This window comes from Pholcus phalangioides, unplaced genomic scaffold, assembly GCF_987345545.1.
Source record: "Pholcus phalangioides strain wild (caught in Gottingen) unplaced genomic scaffold, Ppha-v1.0 ptg000008l_1, whole genome shotgun sequence".
Classification (NCBI taxonomy): Eukaryota; Metazoa; Arthropoda; class Arachnida; order Araneae; family Pholcidae; genus Pholcus; species Pholcus phalangioides.
The window spans coordinates 12,960,617-12,972,833 of NW_028301601.1; the positions used below are offsets into that span (position 1 = coordinate 12,960,617).

The 12,217-nt window shown below is 36.1% G+C and overlaps 1 protein-coding gene across 1 annotated transcript in view; it reads right to left on the reverse strand.

Annotated features, from left to right (window-relative positions):
• Positions 1-12,217, reverse strand: part of Arp5 (Actin-related protein 5) — a 40,460-nt gene that overhangs the window by 24,968 nt on the left and 3,275 nt on the right. The window contains exons 3-5 of the mRNA XM_089234225.1: positions 10,825-10,913; positions 3,426-3,530; positions 1,376-1,487 (exon numbers count right to left, since the gene is read on the reverse strand). Coding sequence (XP_089090351.1) covers positions 1,376-1,487; positions 3,426-3,530; positions 10,825-10,913 — 306 coding nt within the window. The remainder of the gene's footprint in view (positions 1-1,375; positions 1,488-3,425; positions 3,531-10,824; positions 10,914-12,217) is intronic.

Here is a 12,217-nt window from a genome sequence, read left to right on the forward strand (position 1 = left end):
TATGGGTGAGATTGCGCTGGGAGAAAAAAAATTCTGAGGAAGGGGGCGATGGGACAAAAAAGGTTGGGAAACTATGGTGTAAAGGAACTAGTTATGAGTGAGCCCCCTTTGGAATATGAGAAATAAAAGACCCTTAGAACCCTTTGACAAGGTTTTGAATGATCCAATTTGTTTATTTGTTAAACGTTTTCTGATGTTAAATGTTTATTTGTTAAAATTATTTCTGATTTTTTTATATCTGCATTGTTCTGATTTATTATATTAGCCAGATAATAGATGTTGGTTTTTCTTAATACCTTTATTAGACTTTGATTACATAGTGTACTTGTTCTAAAATTAACTGAGCCTATACTTTCTCGGCCACAATCTCTCTCTCTCTATATATATATATATATGTGTTTATGAAATTTGGTCAGTAGTTTTATTTCATGACGTAGACTCACTAAGAGGGTTTCTTTTTCAAAATTCAGTCCCTAAAATGGTCATGAGGAGGCTCAAAGGTTATACGGGACAATCATCGCTGAGCCGAAATCACTGAAGCTATAAATATGAAATTTGGTCAGTTTTATTTTGTAATGCGAAAACTCACTAATGATGGATTTTTCAAAATTCATAATGTAAAGGGGACATGGGGTCAAAAGTTATATGGGGCAATCATCGCTGAGCTTAAACTGCTAGAAGCTATAAATTTGAAATTCAGTTAGTATTATATTTTATGATATAGATACTTACCAAGGCAGAATTTCTAGAAATCAAATACCCAAGGGGTTCATGAGGGATTCAAATGTTATTGGAAGGAATCATCGCCAAGCAATTTTCAGATTATCAAATCCATGTGAGCAAAACTGCGGGTAACAGCTAGTTTAATATATGCTGCGAGTCCATAACTTCTTTGGATTCGCAACAATGCTTAAATTTGATTATTCATGCTTTAGTAATTCAATGATAGTCAAATGCTAGTTGACAATGACATAAATGAGAAGGTGATGTCATAATAAAAAACTCCATGGTATGACGAAGTTTGAATCATTAAAAGCATAGTTTTAATAAATGTATAGATTTTTTTTTCATTTATGAATTGTGCTACATATATCAGCTTGTTAGAATAATAATGACAGAAAGAAAAAGTTCTTTTTCAAAATTTCTTTCTAAAACACCACAATTCTTAATCCATAAGAAAAAAATAGTTCCAAAATATTTCCAAAACATACTTCCAAAAATAGTTTTTTTTATGTGTTGAATAATGGTAGAACATAGAACAATTTCAGTAATTCAGTTCAAGCAAAATAAATTTATGTTTTTTCTTATATTATCAGTTTATAAAAATAAGAAAATTGATCAGATGCAAAAAAAAATTTAAAAATCATGAACGTACACTGCCTTGAATGGTTTGGATTGCACACCGCCTCAGTGAGAATGACAGGATGATTAATGGAACCTTCTGTATCGATGCCCATATGAGAAAAGATGTAGTCAAAGATAACTTCCTGCAAAGATGACTTTATGTTATCATAGTTTTTGTAATACAACATTCATGTTTTACAATGATTCTTAAATTTTTGTCACAAACTAGTCCCTTGCCCTCGTTAACTTGCATCTGTCGCTTCCCATCTTTCAGAATTGTCTAAAAAATGGCTACTTCTAAGCATCAAATAGGTACACATAAATATTGGCACGTCACAGTAATGCACACTTTAAGAACCACTAATGTTAATACAGTATATATTTGTGTATAAGCCAAGTTTTTTTCTTTTCAGAAAAACATTCATATATCGGGAAGGTCGGCTTATACATGGGGCAGTTTTTGAGGGGAAAAATTCCGCCTTAGTTTTATCAACCCCCCTCCCACCCTCTTATAGTGAGGTGCACTAATTCTGGCCTGCAAAGTAGGTTTAATTCCGCCCACAAATTCAGCATCATGGGGGGCCCTCCAGCCTATCAATACACTGAAATCCCTACAAGTTAGACACAATTTATCGTAATTGCTATGCAAGATCATCTAAAGCCCCTTATGCAACAAAGAGGCCCAGAGGCAGTGCCCAGGTGATCTCCTGCATTAAGACAATCCTTCGCCAAAGGGATTTCCAAAAAAAAGTATCAATCCACACAGCACAATAATTACAACAGTTTGTGGCTTGCAAATGGGAGCCATCTCTTATATCTGGTCAGCAGACTGAACATTTTGTACAACAATGCCCTTTTGTCTATACTGCAATCATTGATACAATAAAAAAGTTTAAAAAAAAAACTGTTTCAATGCTGTCTCATAAAAACTATAGTGAGTAAGAGAGGGGGAAAAATACTTGAAAGATTTTGATCATATTTCATTGTATAAAAGACTTTTATATATCTTAGAAATATATTTTTTTTCTTCCAAAATGTGTCTAATTTTTTAGGGTCGCTTATACGCAGGCTTCCAATTTTCTATCGTTTCGGTGGTCCTCTAGTTAGGGGGGTCAGCTTATACACAAGTACATATGGTGTATTGAAACTCAAGAGAGGTATACTTATACTCGAAAGTTAAGCAACAAAATCAAAAATGCTCATAAAAGCAAATGCTTTTAATTCTTTCTTGTTGGAGTTTACACAGATCATAGGGTGAAGCAAAGGACACTCTCTGGTGAAATTACAAAGAAAATGTAAAATCTAAACTCGAATAACTGGCGTAGAAAAGAACAATCATGTATTGAACCACAAAAAAGTTCAATCGAGAAGGTTGGCCAATATGGGATATGACTACCTATGCTAGATGCACAGACTCGACAATGTCGGTCCATACCAATAAGATTATCAATGGTGTTTTGCAGCAACAGGGTCCATTTAAGCTAAAGACTTGTTCGCAGCTTACCGAGGCTTTGGGAAGGTCATGAATAGCAGTTGAATATTTTCCATGGATAATTTAATATATTCCTTATTGGGTTCAAGTCAAAAGAAATGGGTGGCTATTCCATACGTGTCTGTGTTTCAGACTGAATGTAATGCTTGACAGCATAAACTGTGTTAACTTTTGCATTATCGTCCATAAACATGGCATCAGTTCCTGTGACAGAAAGAAATAGTGCAAGCATGTTGATCAAAGACGTCATCTCGATAGTGCACTACTGTCCCTAAATCTCTAGTGAAGACATGAAGGTCGATGTGGGCGCCAATAGCAATTTCTGTCCAGATCATCATATTGTTACAATGGAGAATTATAAGTTTGTTGCTTAACTTTTGAGCATGAGGGTATATTGAAATCTCAGTCAAATTGGAAGCAAAAAAAAAAAACACAAAACTATTGTTGATACAATTTCATTTTATAATTAATGCTTCACTCAGCTTATATTTTTAAAATTGAGTATGTTCTCAAGCCATTATTCCATTTTTTTTAAAAGCTATATACAAAAGTAATAACATTTCAAGATTTTTACGGTTTTTAAACTCACCTGCACATCAAATTGAGTAACAACGTTTCTGTCGAACTGTGTCTTTAGAAGCCATCGTACAGATTCGATATTCTGTATATTGTTTCCAACCTGAACTTCATTTTCCTGTCAAATATTCAGCTTTATCAAATTTGATATTATATTTTCCTGTGTACAATGCATGGATTATCTGTTAAAAAAAATGGTTAAGTATTAAAAAAGGCAGATTATCTACCACTGCGGACAATCTGCAGAAAATTATTTTTTATCAGCCCCTAATAGATGACACAACTATTCAAGTGACAAATATATTTCTCTGCAGCTGCTTTACATCCCTCCCAATTAGAAAGACTTTTGAGATCGCTGGTCAGAAGAGTTTTGTACACCTACACACGCCTGCATAGTGGCTGAGTGAGTAGTGTGTTTGAAAAGCTAAAACAGTTTGTTATGCTCTCTTCGTATTTTGAAAATGTCAAAAAGAAGGTGTATGAGTTACACTGTTCAGTTCAAATTGCTTGCAAGTAATAAAAAAAAAAAAATTCCAAAAGGATTAGAAGTTTGGTGTAATTCAAAGAGAGTGAATGAAAGAGGAAATCATGATTTTGTATCTAAAAAGTGGCGTAAAAGAAAAGGCAACATTTTTAAGCCACATGCCCTCCTAGTTATGGATTCAATGAAAGCTCATATTCAAGAAAACCTAGACGACATCTGCAAAAATTGTGGTGTCTGTTTTTCAATCATACCTGGCGGTTTGACTATAAGAAGTTGCAGTCTTTAGATTCAGGAATAAACAGGTCATTCAAAAGCAAAGCTATAGCCTATTGGGAAAAGTTTGGATGACGGAAGGAATTCATTCCTATACAAAAGGTAGAAATTTAAGTCGAGCTTCCTATGCTGAAGTATGCCAGTGGGCTAGTGATGCCTGGAAAGAGGTGACTATAAAAACAATGAAGACTTCATTCACAAAATGTGACCATAAAACTTTGAACTCTAGTGATTCTGACTCTGAAAATGAAAATTCTCCTGATAATGCGCTTATTTGATGACCCCCCCCCCCCGCTTTGTGGGGGGGGGGGGGTCATCATCCCCCACACAAAGAATGGCTGTACCAAATATGTTATGGTCAAAGTGCTAAAGAGCTGCTATTATGAATAACCATAGGCTATTTTGGTAAGTTTGATAAAATTTTGCTCACATACCGCGAATCGATCACATTTACAGGTAATTTTCATTTCATTTCGTGCACCGCCCAGGCTCTATCGACCATTGTCAATTCTAGCCATTGCCCGGATGAGGGGGCTGGGCGATGTCGGGTGCTTTATTATGCATATAAAATATAAAATACATGAACATTGAATATAAAAACACATTATTAAAAAAAAAAAAGTATATACAGATTTAAATATTTCTATTATACAATATACAATTTATTCCGATGAGCTCTTCTGATGTCTTTTTTAGCTTTATTGAGCTTGAGCCCTTTGTTTTTCTCTGTGACCAAGCGCCAGGTCCTGAACCACGTTTTCCCTCATTGGCTTGTTGGCTTGGGTGAGCCCTCCGCCGTGGCCCGCCAGGTCCTGGACCACACGTCTTCCCTTGTTGGCCAGTGTGAGCCCTTCGTGTCACATTGGTCCGACCAGGTGCCAGGTCCTTTCAGCATGAGGGGAGGGGTTGTTCGATTATTCAAAAGATCCTCAGCTTTTGTTTGGGTGCTTCGCAGTTTAAACACTGATCATTGGGACTTTGTTTCTTGGCTACTCTTTCACTGGATCATCCTATTTGAAGTCAGAGTCTTCCCATATTTTGACCGCTTCTTCTCTCTCCGATTGCTCTCCCTCTGTGTCGTATTCTTCGTCTTCTAATTCTTCTATTTCCTGGGAAAGTACCCTATCGACGCTGTCTTCGGCTTCTGCCCTTGCTCTCAGTCTTTCGCTCCTCCTCAGTTGTTGCGTTTCATGTGGAGTCTGGATGGTCTCATCCCTCTTGGTGTGAAGATGTTCCTGGTTGACCTCTAGGAATTTAACCAGGTCCTTGATGGTTTCCAGGGCTTTTCCATCTCACTCCATCCTTTTGAACCATTCATGCTCCAACTGAGGGAGCGGCTTAACCAGGTGGAACTCTGAGGTCTTTTCGCACTCTGTTGCGTAATGCAATGGGCTTCCGACTGCTCCACACATGCACTTGTCATTGTTTGAGATCCCGAAGCGAAGAAAGTGGGTGGGGGAACGGCCCGTGGCCTGAAAAGAATATCGTCTTCTCTCTGCTCCAAGATCTCTCTCTCCACTGTATTTTGGGCGGGACCCTATGGATTAACTTCCCATGTGTGGCGGGGTGGTCCCAGAATTTCTGCCACTCTCCAAGGATTTGAATCTTTATTATCCTTTTTGCAGTCACTGCTGGAATCTTCTTTTCCAGGAGGATCGTATGGCTCAAGGTTGCTGCCTTGGCCAATCGGTCCGCCTCCTCGTTCCCTTTTTCTCTGACATGGCCACGAACCCAGTTCAATTGGATGTTTGGATTTTTTAACAGAGCCCTGCGGACGGTCCTGGCGTCCTCGTGAGGGGGTCTCTTATGGCTTCCAGGCTGGATCGGCTGCCTTTGGACTGGGTTGTTGTGTTTTCCAAGCTGCTTACCGCTTCTCTTAGAGTGAAGAGCTGCGCCTGGAAAATCGTGCACCCTGTCAATATACTCTGCTTCCACTCCTGGGTTACTACGTCATCCTCGTATCTCACGAAGGCAGCACCCGTTCCATCCTGGGTTTTAGAACCATCTGTGAATATGGTGGTTCCTTCGTATGAGATAGGGCCCATTTCTTCCAGGGTGATGATCTGGCTCTCCTGGGTGGCGGGGTGCACGTCCCAGCCTATCCTTCTCTGCTCTTCCTCTCACTCCACTGGTATTGGGCCTCCCCAGACTGATGTTCCTCTTGAGTCTGGTCACCATGGCTGCTTTGGCCACATACTCCGTCTGAAGACTCAGTCATTATGCATAATCACCAATCTATGGTTAATGTGATAAATTAGTCATTGTTATGTTTATTATCATTTGGGAATTTTGCCTGTTGTGGCGTTGTATTTGTATGTTTACATTATGTAAGTACAGCTAACATTACAAGACTAACAATAATTTTTATATATATAATATGCTTCTTGTTTACTTAAATTAGTTTTCATGGCAAAATACGCATGGCACTGTACATGCATTACATAGCTGCTCATGGTCAAATAAAAAATAAGTGATCAGATAATATACAGTAATAGTAAAAATTGACATCACTTCTGTAATGTTGGCTTTTTTACATACATTGAAGTGCATGGGAAAAAATAAACGCAGCAACAGGTTAATAATGATTTTTGTATTCATGTGCAGTCACATTTTGGCCGATTACAGCTTCTCACATATTTTGTGTGAAAAATTCAATTTTTTCTCACTTTTTAAGCTTAGAGAAGTTGTCAAATCTGCAAGTGCTCATAATATAAAAAATGTGAAACATTTACGACTCATCGATCATGATATTTATGGATTGAAAATTTGAGAATTATCCATAATCACTAGTAAATGTGATAAATGTAGCAAAATTCATCAAACTTTATCGAGATGATCTGATATTTTATCACTATTACCAACTGTGCTGTATATACACTTCCTATGCCATTTTCCACTCTCCCACACAACCTTTCGATAACTTAATGAATAAGTTAATGAATGTCAGTTATAAAAGCATTAATCAAGACCTTGATGTTCACAAAAAGTACAGGAAAAAATATATATAACCCTGTTTTTTCAAAAGTAAAACTCCAATGAATCAGTGTCGTCTTCATCAGATTTCATTTCAACCTAAGATGATAAGCCACGTTCATTAATCTTTTGTAGGGAAATTCTTCATCCTCTTCATTAATGGATACTTCTTCCAGTAATGTCTGTTGTGGAGCCGAGCAAATTATTACCAAAGCAGTGTTGGCAACAGGAAGAAAGGGGAGAAGACATCAAACCCTTCTTTGATTGTGCCGTGTGAAAAAATAGACTGATATGCAAAAAAAAAAAACTGTTTCACGGTAGCTTGTAAATGTGTCATGATGACGCGAGTAAGACAGAAAACTATTTCCATAACGAACTTGATCTAAATTTTGTCTTGCTTTCACTTCCAACTCAAATAATGTGCTATGATTGTTGATAATATAAATGTTATAATTATGTGTGGTCCTTGTAAATTAATAAAAGAACGTATGATAATCAGTGTGGTCATTCATTTTCTTCATTGTAAACAATTTATTTCTACTTCATAAGTTAAATTAAGAGCAATTTTGACTGCACAAGCAACTATCCCAATGTGTAATAAAATGAAACATAGATCCTTGTGCTGGGCCTATGTGACCCGAGGAATCAATTTTTTACCGCTATGCAGGGTTAGTTTAAAAAAACCGGGGTTTTTTTTTTGTTCAAACCATTTTTTTTTTGTTTTAATGGCATTTACATTAAAAACAATAAAATTTCTGAAAAATCATTCAAACTTCTAATAGTTAATTAAAATAAAATGTTATTAACATAACTAATACAATTCTCATATTAATTCATCTAAATATTTCTAATAAATATTTCTTAATAAAAATCATTTTGCAATATAGTTATTTTATAACTTAACTCAAGGAAATATTTTGTGTTTGAGAATTCTTAATGTTATTATTAACCCTATAATACAGATGATCTCCAGTCACTTTCAATATGCTTAATTAGGATGCTATTTTGCAAAACCTATGATAAAAGCTAGGCAAATACAATGTGTTCAATGAAGTATAATTAATGCAAATTAATTAGCATTGATTTACCATATATACAGGGTGACTATAACTAAAGTTCTAATTTCAAAACACAGTAAAAATGAAACCACTGGTCAGAATAACTTGAAAATTTGCATCAATGTTCTTGAGGCAATGGAAAAAATACTTTAAAATGTAAAATAGACAACACTGTACTCATCCAGCCTATGGGAAATTTGCTCGCAGAATGGATATCACAGCCAGTCAAGGCAAAATGATAATGCAATTAGCATGTCACAATTTCGTAATTCATGAAAACATCACAAAAATCAAGTCTTTAAGCAAACAACTACAACTTACACAAGAAATGTTAAATATATTGTCCACTGTATTCTGGCTGTGAGGTGGAAGAACAAACGTACTTGTTCAACAACAGATCAGAGTATGTCATGGTAATGATGAAAATGTGCTTTCAATTTAGCAAAGTTTGCAATCAGACCATTGCACATAATATTCTGCGGTATCCCCAAAGCCAAAAGTTGCAAGGGTTATAGTAGTGTTCACCTGTAAGGTGCACATGGTGGAAAGGTGTCGTGTCATGTTGTTATTGTCAAAATAGTTCTTCAGAAGCTGCTTCACTGGTGTTGCAATGTGCATCTTGATAAAAGTAGTGCTATCCACTAGGCAAAAAAAAAAAATTAGGTGCCAGCCAAATTTGTTAAGAGTGAAGCATTTTTTTTTTTTACTTTTCCAGGACTTTATGATCCATTTTCATGTTGGAAGACACATTATTATATGAAATCAAAGAAAAATTGTCTCGTACTTACACTTCATTTTAGCAATGATGCATATAAAATGTCAGGCGCCAAAACTGATTTTCTAGTCATCCCAACATCTGGGATTTGTCCAGCCCTGCTATTCAAAACCTGAGTGGCGCAGTGGTAAGATGCTTGTCTTCCACTATGAAAGTTGTGGTCCATGTCCGCTGTCAAAGTCCATGGGTTCGAATCCAGCCAAAAAGAACATCAGAAGCAAGTTCTTTACCATGCGGGCCTGGGGTGACCATTGATAGATGGTGCCTTCATTTCCACCCAATTCCATGGTTGTAAATTTCCGTATGGCAATATATGACCGGAGTTGGTGTGTGGTAAAGTAGCCCAGCTATTCACACACTGATGCTGTTGAAGTGCGAATTGATATGGTTGCACAAAATAAATTATACCTCTAGACAAGTAGAACATCATCTACTTGTACATTTTTAAGTTTTTTCCCCTTTTGCCAAAGAAAATTCCATTGCTTCATGCAATGGATCAATGAAAATTTCAAGCCATTCTGACCAGCAGTTCTCATTTGTGTTTAGGAATCAGAACTTTATAATTATAATCACCCTGTATATAGCCAATTATTTTTTATAAATCCTTTACTACTGTACATCCAAACCAAACAGTGACCCAGTCCATATTCCAAGGAATTTCTAACTGAAAATCATTTGGACAGGAATCACTGGTCACTTCACGAACTGGCCGATTTCAGGCTTTTACTACTGTACAGTAGAACCTTGATTAACTGGGGGTAGTGTTGAAAATATGTAAAAAAAAATTAATTTAATATTAAGCCTGGTGGCGATGTAAAGTATGCTATGTGCTACTTCCTATGGAAATAAAACGAAAATGTCTATGAGGTAATATAACTACTAGTACACTGGTCTTTGTCCTTAAGGAGCAGCTGGACTATTTTTGGATTAAAAAACCACCTGCCCTTAGCATGACAGTGAACTCACTACTGTTGCTACTTCTTTGTGAAGGGGGGAAAAAAGCCTGTGAGATAATACACCATCACATATGTACATATGTGTGATGTAATCCTCATTCATGAATTTGCTTAAGATAGATCACCAGAATGTGGTGCAAAGTTAGAAAATGCAGTAAGAATGAGAAATTTTGATACTGTATATAATTTTCAGCAACTAAGACACTTAATATGAAAGAAAATTGATATTCAGACCACTTTTATGAGATTTTTTTTTTGAAAAAAAAAACCACTTATATACTTATATATCTCACACCATTTAAAGATATACCATCAGAATGTACCCCAAGAACAGAAAATGTGGTAAGAATTAAACATTTTTGCTAATAATGAACGAATATGATATTTTTCAGGGAAAAAAAATTATATACATTTCATATTATATCATTTATATTATCACTTTTATGTGATTTTTTGAAAAAAACTAGACTGGTGTTTTTTCAAAAAACCACTTGGTTAAAATCAACGTGGTTTAAACCAAACAACCCTGCTGCTATGCAAACTTGGTACCTTGAATTTGCCAAGTCCTAACTTACAGCAAACATTTTTCAAGATTCTGTGGCACTCACGTCATAGTGACACATGTGCAGACTACCGCAAAACAGTTTCTTCTTTTCGCATATCCCACTCTAGTTTTGGATACAGCACACTCAAAGAAGGGTTTGGTGTCTTCTCTCCCATTTTTTTCTGTTGCCAATACTGCTTCGGGAATAATTTGCTCAGCACCAAAATATATGATTACTAAATTAGCACTACCGATTCATAATTAAAATAAATTTATTTTTGCTTAATGGTATAAAGCCTGAGTGACTACCATAAGAAAGAAATATTGTAATATATGGTGAACAACATACTTTTTTTCCACGAAGCCTGGCAATGTGGTTCCGGAAAACAAATGAAGGAAGATCATTACATGCCCAACCAGCCTTGCACTGATAAGACCCTATGGAAAAAAGCACATATATACAACTGATATTGATACTGATGTCGAATTTGGTTAATTAGAATCTCAAAGAGCCAGTGAAAAGGTTCGAATTATCCACAATTCAAATTATCCAATTCATCAATATAGGTGATTATAGTTTCATAAAAACATAAAAAACTCTTGATAATTAGGAAAAATATATCGAATGCCATCACTTATTATGCTAATTTTCTCTTAGCAACTAGGTTGTTGCAACTAGGCTTTGTATAAAATGTGAACGATCACAAAAATTATATCATTCATAAATTTGTAGTTTTTTTTTGATGCTCTTGAGCATTGCACAAAATCTTTAAGTTGATTTGGAGAATTATAGACACAATTTTCGAGCTGCAACATCCTTATCTTTTCAAACATGCCCATAGTTTTTGTAAGTGTTGGAATAGGGAACTCTGTTGTTTTCTTAGATTGGTTTTCGACCTCTTTTATATATTGCCGTATGACAATTTCCAACAAGTACAGTTGGGTGGGAAATGAAGGCGCCATCTAGATTGGTGTTCCAGGTTCGGTAAGTAAAGAACTTGTTCCTGATGTTCTTGCCCGGATTTGAACCTGTGACCTTGACGGTAACCTTTATAGTGGGAGATGAGCATCTTACTACTGTGCTACTTGGGCTGCAAACAGGAAACACAGAAGGGGCACCCCAGGACTGGAGCCATGTCAGCCCCTCCCTTGGGGGGCATGGATAATTCTGTCAAAGCAAACAATCAGTCAGCAGACATAGTTATACAAGTTATGCATAGGAATCTGTATGAAACGAAACATCAAGAGACGGAAATAATATTTGATTTTAAAAGACGATGTTTTAGTTTAGCATTATCTAGTGTGATGTTATTACAGTAGAGTCTTGAAAGTTTGAGGTTCCTGGATAATCCAAGGTGCTCGAATCTCTCCCAATCTGTTTTTTTGACAAGAATGAGCTTTATTTTATTTTTTTATTTGATTCTTTCAAAAAATGCAAGTAATTTCAATTTTTAGGGGAAGGAGTATTGATCCTACAAGGCCATGGTCTTACAGGCCCACCATAATAAATTTATAGTGTAAAAAAAAAAACTAAATAACATTCCTATCGGGCCTAAGAATATGAGAGTACCTGTGAGCCCCCCATAAAGAGGCCATCTGTATTGCGGCCCTGATCTTAATGAACTAAGCCATGGATTTAAGAATAAAATAGGTAAAAGTACAAATGCGTAGGACTAAGACCCCTCCCCCCATAAAAGTCAATTTGTATTGTTTTTCAAATAATCCTATGTGGCTTCTGTCTC